Below are 19,753 nucleotides of genomic sequence, written 5' to 3'. Positions count from 1 at the left end.
AACACAGAGCTCGAGAATGTAGATAAGCCTTAGGCACACCACACAGGTTCTCATCTTCAAAGTTTGAGAAATCCTCCTAGTCCTTTTACGTAATACTTTAAAGAAAGCTATTTTTGTTCTGATTCAGGTATTTATTTTGAAGCTTCAAGCCTCTCCATGAACTTTCCCCCTTCACTGAGGATTAAAACCAAGATCCTCAAAATGTATTTAGGTACCTAACTCACATTGATTTTAGTTGGAGTTAGGCACCTAAACTTAACAGATTTCCAACTCTCCCACAATACACCAGAACGCACTTTTCAGGGGTATCAAGCACAAGCAGCACTCCTTTACTTCAGTTGGAGTTACGAGTGCAGCACTTCTACACCATTACCAGTCAGGCCCCATATTGTTTCAGAGACACAGCCCATTGCAGGTTGAAAACTTAAAAAGCTCAACCCCTATCTCACTTGTCTAGGTAGAGTTCCTGATCTCTTCCATCCATTGTAAAGAATACACTGCACAGTGTGTAAATCTAGGAGAGGTCAACAAACTGAGGTACCTGTATGGGATGCACAGATGAGCTAAATAGGCTTCCTTCTAATTAGTTGTCTGGAATCTTCTAGTCAACTGATCTTTGACCATTTGGGGGGAAAAAAAATTCAATATACTAGCTCTCCCGTGTCTCAATTGAACAGTAAAATATTCTGAAGTTAAGAACAAAATGCACAAAAGACAAGATTTGCAAAACACCAAATGTATATTTACATCCACATGACATACTCAACTAAACTCATACATCATAAATTAAAAGCGTAATGTGTGTCTACTGCTTGACAAATTAAGGGTTTAAACAATTTTTTAAAAAAATCAGACAAAATGGAATGAAATAAATATAACAAAAAACTTGTACCTCTACACATGTACTGTTGTCGCCAAAGAAACACGTAAAAAACCAGTAGTATCCCAATAGTTAATACTGATGGGCAAAGTTGTATTTAGAAGTACAGGGCTGGAACTCCATGAAACAGGCAAACTTTGTATACATTGTTCTCTAATCCATCCACAAAAGATTTGGGAAGAGGCCAAAAAAAATAACTCTTAAAAGAAGTGTACCAGCATCGAGAAATTCTTAAAGGACAGATTTGGTAATTCAGATTTTTGTTAATGCAGCCCTGTGGAATTTGTAATCACATAACCTCTCCATGGCGCCCCCCCCCCACCCCCCGCATAAAGATGTATAAAGACAGTTACAGCATGCATCCTATAAGACTCATTGAAAGATCAGACAAAAATAGATTAAACCATCTTCCAAGTGAATTCATCTTCAAAAAATAAGCTATAAAAGTGCAAAAAAACTAGGAAAATAATCTAGATTATATACATATGGCTCAGTTTATGAACAGGAAAAAAGCAAATAGTGTACAATTTCCTGATACACAGCACTTCATTACATTGCCAGTTTACAGAGACATTAAAATTAGGTTCCATTTAAATTACACGAACTAAGCCATACAACTAGAACGTCTCAAGTTGCATAATGAAAACAAGAATTTATATGCTTTTTTAATTTTACATTTGCTAAATGAGGGACAGAGCAAAATGAGCAGTGCAATTTTTTTGGTTTTTTTTTTTTTTTTTTACTTAAAATGTATGGAAGTCAAAACCAGTTATGGAAGAATCAAGTTTCAACTACAGGCTTTGTGTAGAAACAAAAGTCAAAACATGCACCAGCTCTACTAGCTGATATCTGGCCATTCTCTCCGAGAAATTAATTATATGTACATTAGAAAAAAAACTCTTGTGGTTTTCATAAAAATACAAGGAACAAAATTCTCCCATGGCAGACTATTCCTTAGTATACTTGTGATACTCCAGTTTGTAATTAAGATGCTAAGTGGACCAAGTGTCCAACCCCTGTCAAGCAGGCTGAACCATGGTAAGAAAGATCCCTGTAAGAAAAAACAACTTTGTAAATCCCTATATTTAGATTATAAATCTGTTCTATATGGAGGAATTTTTGAATTTTGACAAAATGCAAAAATAGAAGGTACCAAATATAATACACATTTATTCAGGAAAAACAGTAAAATATTCAAATATTTCCCATTTGTTCTGGGAGTCCTCTGTATATTCCAATATCACAGTTTAACTGTTCATGATGTTCATCTGAGAGACTATGAATTTTACATTAGGAAGGAATTCTGATTGTTTCGGGATAACTATGAAAGCTCCTGGACAGAAACTGATAAGAACTAAGTCACCATCTTGCTTTTTAAGGTAACATGCTAGAAACATTGATTCAGGAGAAGCAATGGTTGTTGCCAACAAAATATGATCCTAGCATGTGCAAGATTGAACAGCAAAGAGTTAGCACCTTAGCTAGAGTCAGCACCTTAGCTAGAGTCGATCACAATACTTCAACTGAACAATGAGTTTTTAAATAAATTTTTCAAATGAAGAGTTATAGCAGAAAAATGCAATATGAGAAACTGCCACTTCTATGAAAAAAGGAACTGTTAAACCAACACACTTAGATATTTACAGAGTTTACCTGAGGTGCGAGGACTATAAACTATTTCAAAGAGGATATCTTTCAGCAGCACTCAAGTATGTAAAAATATAATTCCTAACTAATATTTGGTCAATTGATTCTAAACAAAAATATTATTCAACATTGAGATATACTATCTCCACACCTTTATAACCCAACTGTTCAGAATACAATTATTATGGCTATTCAGTACATAGGTTAACAGAACCAATATTATAAAACTGTAGTGTTTTTATATACAGTACAATCACAGCTTAGTTCAGTAGCTTTCACCATTCATTTTTTCCCCTCAAGGGATGAACTGCAATTAACGCCACAAAATATGCATTTGTATCCTCAGACCTAGAACAAACCAAAAACAGTTTTGTGCTATAAGTTGCAACAAAATTCAAACAGTGCAGCTAAAAAAAGCTCTTTAAATATTAAAATTACACACACACACTTAAATAGGCATATTTAGACAATGTTTTCACTTGAAGTGAGGCATCTATTTGGTAGATTAAAAATTGGCAATTTAATCAACTTGCCAAGACATTTAAACTATGAATAGAAACACAAGCAGGATAAAAGTTAGATGTATATGGAGATATCCAAGCTGGGGTTGCGGGGCAGAGGTCTTGAGCGGGAGGCAATTAGAAAAATGGTCAGAACAGACCCAAGGAACAGTGCTCTGGCAAAACAATCAAGTATGTGAAAAATACAAAAGCTTTTCTTTATGGACTAGAGGTCATAGTTCAGCTCTCTAGTTAGGATTTAAATTATTGCATACGTCTGGACACTGCAGTCTTCAAATAGTGTCTACCTGAACTGGAAGGAATTCCAGAAAGAGGAACTAAGACGTTTAGGTACTAGAGAGAATTAATATATAAATCATGAGTAAAAACTGGATACAAATCTCTTTAGTGTCTTTTCTAGAGCGATCATCAGGTCAGCATCTGAATAAATCAAAAGGAGTTACCTTATTCTCAGCTGTAAGGAAAGAACTATCCTGGATTATAGGAGTTTGAGGTGAAGGTGCATTGTGACTTGACCAAGGTTACAATGAAGTCAACTCAGGTTTAAATCTGACTGCCTTGATGAACATTTCCCTCTGCTTCTCTTGAAGAAGCAAATAAATAATAGGATTATATAACTCCAAGCACATACTTGGTGTTATTGGTGTTATATATTAGTTTCAAGGAGTTGATCAGGAAGTGTTTCCTGAAGAATGACACATAAGATGTCATGCAATCTCTACCCAGAAAAATAAACTTTGGATTTGGCACAAGCAGTGGAACTTGAGGTATTGGACACCATCTTCTGAATATTCAAAAATACACTGAAATGCCACACTGTTAGGGAAATTTATCTAATAGGCTAAGTGCATGTATTCTAGCTAATGCTAGTTGCCTCATGTATAATAGTCAATTTTCCTTGCAGTTTTTTAAACTCACATTTTAACTTTCAGTAAACACTTAATACACTGATATAACTAATCTAGTTTAATAGATTTGATTTATATATTAAATACTCCTATTTATTTTGAATAAATAAGTTCCTTCACATTTGCTATCGAAGCTGAAGGATCTAATGCAAGTGATTTGGAGTCTTCAAGATACAATCCTAAATACTGAGAGTGATATTTAGTTAAATTTTCATAGTAAAAGGGTCTATCTATGCTTCTCACTGACCTAATTCACACATTTTTCATAACTGATAATTCTATGCACTAATATTTGATGCCAGATTTAACAAATATCAAAAGTAAAACTGTTTAATGTACAAAATTGTTTACCATTTCTCGAAGCAAATGATCAAGTCGTCTTGTCATTTGGTCGAAAACGTCCATTGCCAATAAGACTCTCATAACTTCGCTTTTGTAGCATGCCGTTAGGTAAGTGTTGGTACGATGCTGGCCTTTTTCCTGATAAAATAAATTTTAAGAGACATTAACAAGATTATATAGAAAATAAGGCTTATTACTCAATGCCCTTTTCATTTGCTATTGAAGTTATTTTTTCAATGCCTTTTCACCCAATGTTTCAAAAAGCACTTTTCACAAACTAATTATATACAAGCCTGCAGGCTGGGGGAGGGTTGTGGTGGGCACACAGGGCAACTTCCCCAAGATACAGCAATTTAAAGGGCCCAGAGTCCTGGCGTGACACAGTCCTGGGAGCCTGCTCCTAGCCCCACCCTTTTCAGGAGCCCAAAACCAAGCACTTCCACCTTCCTCCCGCTTCCCCCATACACACATTGCCCAGGGCCTGGTGAAGTCTGTCAGCAGCCCTGCTTATACATGTATGCTTTGCTGTCTTCTACTCCAAAGCTGTTTGCCCTTCAGTGGCAATCAAAACAATGTACAGCAGAACAATTTTAGAGGCACAGTAAGGACATATAGCAGAAGAACCATCCTGAAAATGTGGTATGGAATTTTAGGCATTGCGGGGCGGGGAAACAAACTTCAATTACAGCCTTATATGAAATATCATTCCCCTATACCGATTACACAGGAAAAAAGGTTGATGGAATCTTTGTGACTTCATCTCCACAGATCAGCAACATGTAAGCACACTGTGGTGTAGTCTGTTTTTTCCACTTACCAAAAGACTGGTGTACTAAAAGTGAATGCTTCCCTCCAACTACCATCCACATTGGCCTATGTCTATTGTAACTTTTACTGGGCCTGAGGTTTAAACCATTTTACAGACATGTTTAAATTTAATGTGGCTTTTAACTGAACAAGTCATTTATCAAAAACACTGGTGCTAGGTACAAGATTTCTAACTCCCACATACTTCATATGCATCAGTTTCAAGCAGAAGTTTTTGATAATTTCATATAACAGTAACAAGCTGCATTTCAATTTTAAGTTTTTCAACAAAACAGTAAACGTACAAAAACTGTCTTATTAAAATATATCTTTGTATGTATTTATAGTAGTCAGACTCTGTAGTGCCTTTACCAAGGCACTATTGTTCTAATTGATTTAGTTATTAAAAGGATCACTTAAGATTTTTCAGTACAGGTTTAAATCAATGCTTGATCCATAATAAATGTAATTCACTTTGTCATAAACATCACATAAAACTTTGAAAAAGATCATGCCTGTTTCAAGAGCTAATACTCCATTAGGATACAAAAGCTAAACTGTCTATATTCCACAAAAACCAGCAAGATGTTAATTTAAGTGGCAATGCTAAATTAATATTTCAGTATAATCTACAAAATTGCTGGAGTGTGCGTCAGCAATTGTCTTTAATTTTCAGCCTCTGCCAGATCAAATCAGGCACCAGGTTGCATTAGATAGAGTGTTACCACAGCAAATGCTGACTAATTTGAAAGTTAAACTGAGTGGTTTCTGAATGTGCGTCTCTCTTCAGGGCAATACAAAATGGCATAGTTTATTAGCAATAATGGAAGACATCATCACTTAATCAAGTTTGCCACAGTGGAACGTATTCTCACAACAATCTGATCCAGCACTGAACATGACAGAACAGGTTCATGGGAGCTGAATAACATTTACACAAGGACACCACAGGCCATATAAACATGTTTATCATATTACATCAGATGGAAGTTTCATTTTTACTTGAATACCTGTTACTATTTGCATATGCAATATTATAAAACTTATCCCCCATTAAAAATTGCTATGTACTATGTACAAATACTGTGTAATACTGTTTCTCTTCTACCACAGGAGAATGCTAGACTTTTTTTCCCCAATCTTCACCCTATCCCTATTAAGTCTAGTTCTACGCACAAAAGCAGTCCAGTAGCACATTAAGACTAACGAAATAATTTATTAGGTGATGAGCTTTTGTGGGACAGACCCACTTCTTCAGACCATAGCCATACCAGAACAGACTCAATATTTAAGGCACAGGGAACCAAAAGTAGTAAGCAAGGTTGACAAATCAGAAAAATTATCATCAAAGTAAGCAGATCAGAGAGCAGAGGGGCAGGAGGGTCAAGAATTAGATAAAGCAAGGTATGTAAGATAGCCCCTATAATGAGCCAGAAAATTGTCATCCCAGTTCAAACCACGTTAATGTGTCAAATTTGACCATATATTTTATAACATACATTCAATATACATTCTTTGCTTTATTTTTCACATACTTGGCTTTATCTAATTCTTGACTTCTCCCCCACTCCAATTTGCTTACCTTGATAATTTTTCTGATTTGCCAACCTTGATTACTATTTTTGGTTCTCTGTGTCTCAATTATTGAGTCTGTCCTGGTGTGGCTATGATCTGAAGAAATGGGTCTGGCCCACGAAAGCTCATCACCTAATAAATTATTTTGTTAGTCTTTAAAGTGCTACTGGACTGCTTTTTTGTTTTCATAGTATATTAACTAGCACAGCTATCTCTCCGTTATTAATAGTAAGCACACTTTGTCTCAGCTTCTCCTGCCTTTCCTCACCGCCTCCCCAAACAAACAAAAAAAAAAAAAAAAAGCAAACATCTTAATTTACTCAAAGATTATCTGAGTGTTGAAGCATAATGGGACTAGGGATGTCAAAAAGCAAGGAATCTGGTAACAAAGTAGCCACCAAAATTTCTGTCAGTTCCTCAGTTAAACAACACTCTCCCTCTTACTGGCTGCTCTGCATTTAAAAGGCTGAGCCAAGATGCAGGCTGATTCAGCTTCTATCCCTGCTGTGGGGACCTGGCTCTTCCCCCACTTGTGGCCTTACATTTCAACTTTAAATGACGAGCAGCAGTGGGAGGAACTGACTAATCCTGGCACAAGCAAGAAAAGAGGCTGTGCCAACCACTCCCTGTGTACTGGGGGAGGAGAGGCTACGAGTAACCCATTGCACTAACGGGCAAGCAGGTGCTTATCAGTCATGTGACCGGATACTCCATTACATCCCTGAGGGACATATCAATGAGATGACAGTTTGCAAGAGGTATTTTAATTCTAAGTATATATTGGCCTTGAAAGTCTACTTAAGTTTCTTGCTATCTAGCTACTTCTAAGGCTTTCTTCAGCTTAGTATGTAATTGAGGACTTCTGACAAGTCATGGGGGGAAAAAATGTTTTAAAATGACCAAAAAGTCAAAACTAAAGAACTTCTTTGATAAAATTTACATTTTCAGCTGCAAGCAACAGACCTTACTGTCTACAGGTGAAGGCACCTACAGGACTATTCCTATAACATTATACTTTCCACCTTCCAGTAAGTCAGATTTTCTAAGCAGAAATTCCTTCAGAAGCCATGAAGGTCTAGCACAGAAAGAGGTCTAGGTTTCCAGCCAATAGGAGCTATAGAAAATGCAGACCTTTACCATTTACCAAAATTAGAGTGTCCCCCTGCCCCATCAAATTGCCTACCCCTGTGCCAGTGGTTAACGTTGGCAAACTGCATCCATCTTATTGCCCACTTCCGCATTATAGCAATCCAGGCAGAAAGTCCCATGCATCACTGTTTTTGTAGGTTGAAGTCATTCCCACAAAAAAAAAAAAAAAAAGGGGGGGGGGGTGTCATTCCATTCCAACCCTGCAAGCTCCTGGTGTACCATCCTCCCATCCTTTTATATTATGGGCTCCCTGCAACCCCTGCTGCATCTCTCATTCCATAATGCCTACTGCTACACCATTGTACCCCATTCTGCTATGTGGTCTCCCCTCCCCATCCTCCATTCCATGTCACCATTCTTATTACTACTACTTCTCAGATAGGAACAGAGCCATTCAAGTTGTCAATATTTTCGACTGCGAATCAGCAAGTTTGTCCCATGAGCCACATCTCTTCCTGAATCTCCCATTACAGCAGCAGCTCCCAACCTTTTCTAGACAGGGACCCATTCTGACAATTCAGGAAGACTTAGTGACCCAAGAAGATTCAAAAAACGGGGGGGAGAGGAAGAGAGAAAGTAGGCAGAGCCATAATTAGCTAATTTTGCACCTGAGGCAAGAATATAAAATTGTGCCCCTTCATGTTTATATATTCATAATAGTTATTTCACAGAAAAGGGGAAATATTAATAATACTATGTGTACTATGGTTAATCAAAGTCATGGTGGTAGAAAGACACTCATCCCCAAACTGCTCTCCCCAGCTTAAACCCCTCAATCAGGGGCTAGGGGAGTCACACTCAGGGGCTGGAGGGGTCTAGGGAAGTCACACTCAAGGCTAGGAGTCACTCAAAGGCTGGAGGGAGCTAGGGGAGGCATAGGGACCCACACGGCTAGAAGTTGGCTTGGCCATGGAGCTCCAGCCAGCAGCACCAGCCAGGGGAACGTCCATCCCCACAGCTGGAAGCTGGCAGGGTCGGAGCCCTGCCCAGCAGAGACAGCCATAGGAATACTGGCTAGGGTGAGGGGGAGACCCTCACTGCCATGGTTGGTAAGCAGATGCAACAAGGCCGCAGCCTGAAGCACCAGCCATGGGAACCTGAACCTGAGCCTGAGCAGGGACCCCTGACCCCCGCAGCTGGAAGCCAGCTGGAGGTGGGGTTGCAAAGGCTGGAAGCCAGGGAGCTGGCCAACTCTGCCCTCCCACCCAACCTCATACCCAAGCCCCCACCTCACCTGAGCTGGGTGTTGCTCCTCAGGTATACAGTTTCTGCCTGCAGCAGAAATGGTTCTCAAATTTAATTGATTGGCTTAACTGCCTGATGGCTGTTAATCCTATTAAGGAGTTGAGAACCACTTTAAGAGTGTGAATGGCTTCTTAACAGCCACCTGTGGAGGTGCCCAGACCAGCCGGTGACCCTTTTGAAATGTAACTGCAACCCATAGATTGGGAAACCCTACAGTTTCCTGTTCCTTTCTGTGCCATTTCAAAGTGCCACGGGAAGCCCAGCTCACCCACATGTACAAGGAAGCAGCCATGGATCTAGCTATTCACAGTACTTGCAGGTGTAAAGGACAGCTTCGGAGTGGTTGCTCCCTGGAGTAGGAACAGCAAAGCTCCTTTCTTATCTTATCTTAAGCCTGCACTGCTCTGAATCTCTATTTTAGCCCTTGGGTGAAATCAGTAAGTGTGTCCCCCTGTTTCTACATCAGGTGCCCTGTTTCTACATGTAACATGTGGCTGTGCCATTATGAACTTGGCATCTCACACACTAATGATCTCAGAGATCTCTCTCGGGCTCCATGCCAGTGCCCTCTTGGACTGGTAACCTGCCTGACATGAACCCTTGGCTGAAGCCATGACTAAGGCAAAAAGAGCACTCCATTGTGCGTTGAATTATCCTGTTTTAAAAAAGAAGAGCACAGCTATTGTTTGATTATGGCAGATCACAGGGGAGAGATGTACTGGCTCTGGGGGAGGAATGAGTACCTAGCTTGGGGATACTGGGCAACCACTAGGCCCTGAACTCTCAGTTCTGGGCTCTGAGCTGTTGCTCAACTGTTAGGAATCTCAGTAACTACCAGTGAACCTAGATCATCGCTCCAGACAGGAGGTTATTTCTGCCTACCTGGAGACTCATCCTGGCGAGTCAGAGGGAGCGTACTGGCCTGGGAGCTGAGCAGGATCCGATCCGTGGGCACCCCTGGGAAGGTCGCTGCTGAAGCCTTACAGTTGGGAAAGGGGCAGTTTCCAGAGTAGCAGGGTCCTGCTGGCATATGGAAGATACCAGCCCCGCTATCAGCATGGGGCAGGCCCTTGGGAGCTCTCAGGAGGCAGGAGTGTGACAGCTTTTTGTGCCTGTCAGCTGGTCCAAGAAGTTACTGGCTCTACCAATGCTATCTTGTGTTTTACTGAACACATGTAACAGTAGCAAAAGTAATGCTTGCAGGGAAACAGTGTCTACGTAAAATGGAGGCTTAATCCACTTTCTGAAAGTGAATTCACACATTAACTTCAGTAGTCAGCTAAAGTTAAGATTTTATCAGTAACTTCTGCTGAAAGTCAGGCTACTTACGATATTTTGATAGATTTCTCTTTTCAAAGTTTGTCCAGACAATTTCCCCCTTTTACAACCTGTACCCATTCTGTATTTCATACATCTCCAAAGCAAGTCACATATCCTAGCTGCCAATGGTAATACAGTCAAGGCCCAGGCTATGCTTAAAAATTAATTTAGCTATGCTGCCCATGGCTATGAAAAACTGGATACCCTGACCACCAGAGTCAGGTCAGCTACACTGATGGAAAAGCCCCTTCTGCCGATGGAAGTTTCTACATTTCACTAGTAACACAGAGCTGTGATGCTATAGCCCATGTAACAAGAAACCACAAAAATAATTTCAAACGTGCAGAAATGAACCAGTTACTGCGTTCCATCTCTCATCCATCAGATAAGAAATAAAGTTCTCATATTCCAACTGGTGGATATTAGGTTTACACTGTATCTTTCAGCTTCCATATGTAGATGTAGTATGTTTGTCAACAACACATCTGCTATGACTCAAAACTAGTTTAGCACTACTGATTACCCATGATTATATGCTATAAATGTATTGCTTTATTTGCACAGTGGACAGCTTGCTGACAAACTCCGAAAAGTACTTAGCATGCATACTTCAACACAGCGCTCAATGGGTTATGGGACAGTATAGTTAAATTCTTTACAGATGCACAATATTTTATAGATTTAGTAAGAAGTAATTGGTATAGATAAGTTGCAAAAATAAATCTTTCAAACTGTGTATCAAACTATAAATAGAAAGCCATTGAGTTCTACAAAGCACAACATTTCAACTGCTCTGCCTGTGTTAGACTACAGTACAAATAAAAAAAAACCAAAACAGGTGAAAACAGGAATACCAAGATCAAGTTTTTCCCCCCCCAAACTAAATTTAGCATTCTAAGGCTATGTCTACACCAAGCAAAGTAATCTGACCGGAGATACAAAATTCTAGCTACGACAATTGTGTAGCTAGAATCAACCTACCTTCACTCAGCTTACGTGGCTGTCTCTAATGAGCAAGGTCAACAGGAGAGTTTCTCCCGCCAACCTTGGGCTGACTGTGATCCCTAAGAGGTCAATTTCGCACAGCCCTGCAAGCTGCACAAAATCAAACCCCAAAACATTCCATTGAGTCCAGAATTTCCTTGAAAGAGATATCAGTGGTTTAATGTATAGCAGCATCATTCCTTACTATAGGATGAACTTCTCTAGTCCAGCACACTGTGGACCGGCACTATCTGGTCCAGCATGATTTTAGTTTGCCTCATGTCCACTTATCATAGATGTGGCCACGTTTCCCATTGTCCCATAAAGTTTGTTTACAGCCACCAGTCCTGGCTCTCAGTGTTCTGTGCTATTTAGCCCTAATTTATTGCTAAATGTCTTCTATGAGCCCTGAAAGCAGTTGACTGTTGGTAATGCTGCCACGCAATATTGACTTCCACGTTTTGGCAAATTCTCTGGTTCAGCACCAGTCAGATCCCAAGGATGACATACTAAAGAGGTTCAACCTGCATATTCTAGAAATATTAAACTGACCCACCCCCAATGTAGTGGGTAATATTAAAAGTAATACGTAGTTGACATCTGTGTAGCAGTCGTCGTAACATGTGACAATGAACCTTAAGAAACTTTTACTTCCGGCATAAGATGTTTGTTACTGTGTACATGAATCAACAAGAAGTTGCACTGATTGAATTGAAAAGCTGATCCTTCTGTCACCTTAGATTTATAAGCCATTAAATAAGATATTAAAATATTGACAAACCATAGCTTCCATCACCAGTATCTACTGGTGCAGAAATGGTTTTGCGTATTTCAATTCTGATTTCAATCATTTACCTTAGAATTAGAGCAAAAATTTTAGTTGTAAAGTTTTAAAGAACACAGTTATACTTGAGTACGTATCGCAAAAAACCTGTACCTTCTATTGAAGAGCTGGTTGTTTGGCCATTGCTAGGTCCAAAAGAATTATAAAGTGGTCCAGGACTATACGGTTCATAGGTTTTCAGAACAGTCAGTACATTTCGAGAATCCACTTCATCTGAGTTCAGAAGCCCTTGTTTGGTTGGCAAAATATAGGATGCAGGTTTGCCATGTGAACATTCCTGAGGTAACAGATTTGCGTATCTGTTTGCAACAGGAGGAGATCTGCTCATGTCATACCTTCTGTAATTAACCCTTGCAGAATCAATGTGTTCAAGGGCTAACAGATTAGGTTTCATTCTTTTAGAGGATGGTTCACCAAATTCTAAGTTTATCCGACTGGCAGATCTATTGCAGAGATATTCTCTTCCTCGATTACTGAACCAGGCAGATTCATTAAAGGGAGAACCATAGGAGCTATTGATGCTGCTACTGACAATACCAGATTGAGATGCTGATATATTTAGAGTTTTTGCTTTAGGTTCAGCTTTTTTTAGCCTATCCACCACTGAAGAAATACTTGGATTTGAAGGTGTATCTTGCTGTGACTGCCGACAGCTACTTGTCTGTGCTCCAATGCTTTGCAGTTTGTAAGACTTCAAGTTACTTGGTGCTGAACTGTTGGACTCCACCATAGAAAAAAGAGGGACTTTGCTCTGTGGAGGAGGGCACTGCTTAGTTTTCTCTGTATGCAACTGTCTGGGTTGCAGAGACAGGGAAACCTTGCTTTTATTAGGATTAAGAGACAGAGGAAGCACATCTTTACCATGAAGAGCTGGTGGACATCCAGTCCGCCTGGCCTTTGCCAAAGCCTTGTTTCTGTAACCATTTTTGTTAACAGTATCAGGATTATATTTATGCATCAACCTCTGGTGAATCATTAGGACTTCTGGATAAAATGTTCTGTAAGTACAAAATGGGCAGGTGCTGGTTGCTAACAAGCCTCTAGCAGTTGAGATCACTGAACATTCTTGCACTGTCCCAATAGATAAATTTAAGGGCTTGTCTTGAGAGCCTGCTATAGGTTTGTGTTTGCATTTTTCAGTGCTCTCTCTCATTTCTTCCTCATCATTTATGACTTTTAAAGCACTAAAGAAGTGGATACCATCTCCTTCCAATGTCACTGAAGCATCTCCCTCTTTTTTTTGATCAGCTGGATCATTTGCCTGAGATTCCATTGCTTCTTCCTCTGTCTTTAGCTTTTCCAGGTAAAGAGCATCTGAGTTCTCATTCATTTGATTTGTGCTATTACAAGCTGCACCCTTTGAGTCCTGAGTATCATTTTGCATGGGCAAGAGGACTGGGCCACCCAATATGCTCTGAAAGGAAGAAAATCTCTCTTTTTGTTGCTTTACAGGTGGGTAGCCCTTTTCATCTTTGGCACCATCAATAAACCTTTTCAAGTTTTCAGTTTCTTGAGCACCATCAGCTGCTGGTAGAAGATCCATTTCCTGACGTTGTAACAAAACTTTGCTTTCACTTTTCACATCTGTTGCAACGTCAGCCTGCTTCTCCTTGTGATGCCTCTCTAAATGATACCTCAGTGATGTTTTCTGGGCTGCTGCATATTCACAAAATTCACATTTGTATGGTTTTTCACCTGAAACAGTTTCATCAAAGAATAAGTTTGACACATAGTGAATTCAAACCTTCAACATAATTAAAATAATTCAGTGGAGTGTCAGAATTCAAAAGACTCAGATGATAACAGGGGATGGTCTTTTCTCCTTCCCCTACTCCAAATACACTTAATAGCTCAGCTTGGGGCCTGCATAAGTATGTCCCCTAAGAACTATACCTAATGTGGGGTGAGGCAGGGAGGTGGTGGTGTTAGCTATAGTGACATTCTGGCTAGGATTAGATTTTTCCCTATGTGTTCAGAAAGCATTAAGGATGGCAGTTTGCAATCTGCTGATAAAAGGAAATGGAAATAAGGCTAATTCAAGGGACCTTGGTGGATCAATGGCAGTCACATGAGTGCACAGTTTCATCAAGGAATAAGTCTGATACATAGTGAATTCAAAATTTGGCTTGTCAGCAAATGGGAATATCATCTGAGAAAAAAATAGGGGCACACATTCATTAAAATACAGACAGTTTTTTTTTGGGGGGAGAGGGGGAGTATGTGTGGGGTATATAGAAAAGAAGCTTTACTGAGAACAGGGACAAGTCTGATACTGCAGCAGAGGCATACAGTCATGATCATACTTAGAAGCTGTATTGTGAATTTTCAGTAGCAGTGTGAAAATCAGGTTGTGTTAAACAAGGGTGAAAGGCAGGGTATAATGTGAAGCAGAGACATAAGACATTAGTATGATATTAGTCTAATTTAGAGCAGATTTGAGTTTAGGAAATTAAATACAGCTGTTTAAGATTATATTTCGTTTACAACACTGGAGATTTTAGATCTTAGTTTTAATTTGGTTTTAAGAACCTAAAAGTCCCTTTGAACTGGATTAAGCAGACCCTGTCCTGAAAAGTTTAAAATCTTTTACCTGTATGAGTTCTGAGATGAATATTGAGGTAATAATTTGAGCGGAAATATTTTCCACAATAGCTGCATTCTCTGGAGGCCCCAAAGTTTTTAACTTTTGCTCTTTCCAAGCCATCTTCATTTTTATCTTTGTAAGGAAAAGAAAAACAAAATCAAACATGCAAACCTATGTTATGAGGAATAAATGCACGCTTGGCCTCCATCTGTATCAACCTGAAAAGTGCAAGTGTCTGCTAGAAATCACCCTCCCACCAGTTTATTTAAGGGATGCTGACTCCCAATACAGAGCTACAAGACTTCCTCTGACCTACATTTCTACATGCTCCTGCTGACCCTCAAGTGTTTTATGAGGCTAGTAGTTGTGCATCAAGTAGTATTCTAGTTTGTGACCAAAGAATCTTAAGGATTGAAACAAAATCAAAGCTAGAACCTTAAGAGTTTAACAAATACATTTCATTAACTTTAACCACTTAAGCCTCTCTCCATTGTGTTTGCCATATCTTATAAATCCTTTCCAGGCCACCAACTGATCAAATGTTTTAAGATAGGAATGTAAACTAGAAAAAGTAAGATACTAGCATTTAGTACATTGCTGAATAAATTAGTTCAAAGGAATATCATGCCTATGGGAAATCACTTTAGTTAGGTGTTTGTAAATTGGCCTTCATTTTTTGCCCATGAGAACTACTAATACTGAAGTGGAGATCTGGCAAACACAGTGAGGGTTGGGAAGTGATATGACTGTCATTTTTTCCACCTCTGCAGTTAAGAAATGTGGTCTCTTTTTTCATTCCTAAGTGTAAGAACTAGTAGTTACCACTAGAGGGTAGTAAGTGAAGTATTTTGTCTAACAAGGAACAGGGGGACGGTTTATTCATTAATACTATACGCTAAAATCAAAACAATATTGAACAAACAGCATTCCTACTGCAGCCAGCTTTTAAGGGGCAGTTCACAGGATGAAGTGGACTAGAAAGGATTTTGTATTTAATGAATTTACTTTAAAAATACATTCCTGTACCTGGTTAAATCACCTATTCTTTGTCAAATAGTGAAGTGGCTTAAAATGGCTCCATCTTGTTCTGCTAGGAAATATTTTTTGTTTTTTTAATCTTTATATTTAGTAGCACCTTTTGTGATAGTAGTTTTAACAAACCTATTCAAACAGATATAAATATATGCATGGAACTATGATTCACCATCTCATGATGTATTGTTTTAAGAGGATCAACAGCAATTACAGTTAGCCTTTCAGTCATTATCACAGCAGCCAAACTAAGGATCGTACATTGCTAAAATTGGAAAAGTACAATCACGTATGGTCAGGACATTCTGTGCATTGTGTCTTGAGATTATGCAAGTATCCTTTCTTTAAATGCAAGTATAGAAAGTGTGTCACATGTAGGATTGAAGCTGCAAGGCCAGTTAGAAATTCCAACCAGTTTAAATAGCATCTTTGCTATATTTTGTAATCCTATTCCCTTATAAAAGTTTCATTGTCAAAGTTTTAATGGTCCATACACTCCTGTCCTACACAGTATTATTAACTTTGATTCTCAGCAGTAACAAACTGATCTGATTGCTCTGGCCAAGAAAGTGACATTAACCCCTTTTCTTCCAAATAGTGTACTTAAGCATACCCATCTCTCATAGTCAGGGCACATGCCAATAATGTGCTTACCTTTCTGCTTTCTGGTATTTTAAGGCTATGTAGTGAGGTGGCTGCCCCACGCTGGCCAGAAAGGGGTTAAAGCAAGCTGGCCAATTACGAAAAGGGTCAGAGAGCCAACTGAAGGATAACTTGCTGGGGCAGCCCTTATATAAGAGGCTGCTCAGTTGGGTCCTGACCAGGGGAGATGCACGACTGACTTCCAGCAGATGAAAAAGCTGAAATGAGAGCAGGGAAGAGGCTCTGACCTGACACAAGATCCAAGAAGGTGCAAGGATCAGAGAGGAAGTTACCTAGGGAGGAATGCAAATGAAAGGACAGGACAAGGATTTCTCCAGAGAGACCCTGGACTAGGGCCCAGAGTAGTGAGCAAGCCTCGATCATCCCTTCCTCCTTTCGTTGGGGTCAACGTATGGTGTGAGTGGCCTATACAGACTGTAGCCTGCCCCTAAGTAGAGGGGGTAGACCCTGGCTGCAGTTGGCCACAGTGTAAAGACCAAGGACTGCTGATACCCCAGAAGGGAACAAGAGAAGGGAGTGAGAGACCAGAGCAGTGGGAGCTGCCAGAAGCCAGGGTCCTGAACAGAATGCTCTGGCATTGAGGACAATGAAGATCCAGAGTTAGAGTGGAGAGAGTGCAGAGTGATGACAAGTGAGACACCAGCCAGAAGATGGTGCTCTGCTGATAGAACTAATTCAGGGGGGCAAGAGCAGGAGGCACCACAAAAAGGAAGTTGCACTCCATTACAGGCTGTTAGTACCCAACAAGTTTTTCCAATGTCACATCATTCAAAGGATTTTACTACATAGAGCAAGGACTAAGAAGTTTAGAGTCAATATCTCTGCAGGTACTAAGCACTAGCCTGCTCAGCCTGCCTCTGAAATAAAGACAGACATTGAAGAGTAACTTTAATTTTATAATATTTCTCCAGATTATACAAGGCCATACAGGGTGCAGGGGCACGAAAAACTGAAGATACTAGTCCATAAGCTAAATTGTTAACTGGCATCAAACTGGGTCAAATTAATTTTATGACTGCAACATTGACAGAAGTGCATTGGTTGTTGAAGAGGAGGCGGTGGAGACAAATGAACCTGATAAGAGTGGACCAACTACCCAAAAATTTGTAGGAAAGGTAATGTTAAAAAACAAAAGTGTCCATTATGTTCTTAGAATATAGCAGGGACAATTATTTTTAAGCCTGATTAACAAGGGAAAATTACTATAAAGTTGAAGGCAGAGGGAAATTTGAATGAAAGTGATCAAGAAATGATCGACTGAGGCGAGGAAATGTGAACACCCACATAAGAACGGCCATACTGGGTCAGACCAAAGGTCCACCTAGCCCAGTATCCTGTCTGCTGACAGTAGCCAATGCCTGGTGCCCCAGTGGAGGTGAACCGAAGACAACGATCAAGCGATTTGTCTCCTGCCATCCATCTCCCGCCTTCGACAAAAGGCTAAGCACCACACCTTACCCCTTGCTAATAGCCATCTATGGACCCTGACCTCCAAATATTTAAACTCTGTTAGAGTCCTGGCCTTCACAGCGTCCTCTGGTAAGGAGTTCCACAGGTTGACTGGGCGCTGTGTGACGGAAAACTCTCTTTTATTAGTTTTGAACCTGCTACCCATTAATTTCATTTGGTGCCCTCTAGTTCTTATATTATGGGAACAAGTAAATAACTTTTCTGTATTTACTTTCTCCACACCATTCATGATTTTATATACCTCTCTCATATCGCCCCTCAGTCTCCTCTTTTCTAGACTGAAAAGTCCCAGTCCCACATAAAGGCAATGGGCTTAAAACAAAACTAACAAGCCCAGATAACAGCTAGGTAAAGGTTCCAGGGGAGAAAATCTAACAGAAAAGGAGTTCACAAGAAACTACCAGCTCTCAAACAGACAGATGTGAAGAGGTGGGTCTGCTCCATGAAAGCACATCTCCTGATGACTAACAAAATAATTCATTAAAGTGCTGCATGAGTGCTTGTGTGTTTTGTTAGAATACAGACTAACACAGCTACCCCTCTGTAACTATTCCAGCTTAAAACAGGTTAAAGAATAATACTAAGTTAGACACACTCATGTTGACAGCATCTGGATAAGTGTACCCTAGGATGTGTCAGAAACTACCCAAAGGAACCCTGGAATCATTAGCAATAAGATAACTGTTATCTTTCAGAACTCACTGAGCACAGACGTCCTAAAGGACCTAAGAAGGGTGAAGACAGTACCCATTTTTAAAAATGGGTACTAATGAAGAGAACTTGCAAACTGTAGATCAGTCAAGCCCACCTTCAATTTCTGAAAAGATACTGGAATACGAATCAATTAGTAAGCATCTGAAGGCTAAAAAGGGATATAAGGAATGGCCAAGATGAATTGGTCAAGAACAAATCATGCCAAACCAATCCAGTTTCCTTCTTTGATAAGTTAATGGCCTTGTAGATTAGGGAAGTTGTAGATGCAAACAAGGAAAATGTGGTCTAACGAAATTACTGTAAGTTGGGTGAAATGCATACTGAAAAAGAGCAGCTGTTAATGGCTCATTATCAAGCATGCATCAAGTAGGGTCCAGCAGGGTTCCGTCCTTGTCCCAGCACTATTCAAGACTTTCAAGGGTGACTGGATAAAGGAGAGTATCCTTATAAACACTTGAGAATGACACGAGCATAGGTGCAATTGCAAGTACTTTGGGAGCCTGGATTAGACTTCAGAACTACTTTGGGAAATTGAAGTGGTCTGAAATCAACAAGATGAAATTCAGCAAAGTACCAGCTCATAGGGGGGGAAAAAAAACCAAATGCACAACTATAAAATAAGGTTTAACTGCCTCGTAATAGCAGTACTGCTGAAAAGGATCTGGAGGTTACAGATCAGAGCATGAATCTGAGCCAACCGTGTGATACAATTAAAAAAAAAAGTGGGGGAACTAATATGATGGGGTATATTACTAAGAATGTTGTACGCAAGGCATGGAAGGTAACTCTCTCAGATTGGAAGATGTAAAGCCACAGCTGAAATACTGTATCTGCTTCTTCCCATCACATTCAACATTGGGAAAAAAACAAACAAACAAACAAAAAAAAAACAGAAAACAGAATCCACGTGAGAACAAAAGTTTACTCATAGGTCAGGTTTTCTAAAAGGTAAATAAGTGGGTAGTCTTGAGACAAGATGAGGGGGGTGGGAGGTGTCTGAGTTGTTTTGAAGTACGTTAACAGCTATTATAATCAGGGTGGCAATCAACTGTTCTCCAGGTCCACTGA

At 39.7% G+C, this 19,753-nt stretch overlaps 1 protein-coding gene across 4 annotated transcripts in view; it reads right to left on the bottom strand.

Annotated features, from left to right (window-relative positions):
- ZNF217 (zinc finger protein 217) overlaps positions 1 to 19,753 on the bottom strand; it is a 48,610-nt gene that overhangs the window by 10,043 nt on the left and 18,814 nt on the right. For 3 of the 4 annotated variants that reach the window (XM_075011361.1, XM_075011360.1, XM_075011359.1), the window contains 3 exons: positions 14,813 to 14,938; positions 12,316 to 13,917; positions 4,308 to 4,436 (listed from right to left, as the gene is read on the bottom strand). In XM_075011361.1, coding sequence (XP_074867462.1) covers positions 4,327 to 4,436; positions 12,316 to 13,917; positions 14,813 to 14,938 — 1,838 coding nt within the window. In that variant the 3' untranslated portion in view covers positions 4,308 to 4,326. Of the gene's footprint in view, positions 1 to 753; positions 2,876 to 4,307; positions 4,437 to 12,315; positions 13,918 to 14,812; positions 14,939 to 19,753 lie in introns of those variants that run through there. The other variant, XM_075011362.1, reaches the window with a different exon arrangement.

The sequence above is a fragment of the Carettochelys insculpta genome, chromosome 17 (genome assembly GCF_033958435.1).
Source record: "Carettochelys insculpta isolate YL-2023 chromosome 17, ASM3395843v1, whole genome shotgun sequence".
Taxonomy (NCBI): domain Eukaryota; kingdom Metazoa; phylum Chordata; order Testudines; family Carettochelyidae; genus Carettochelys; species Carettochelys insculpta.
Note: the sequence above shows the minus strand (reverse complement) of the source record. Positions and strands in the feature narration are given on the sequence as shown.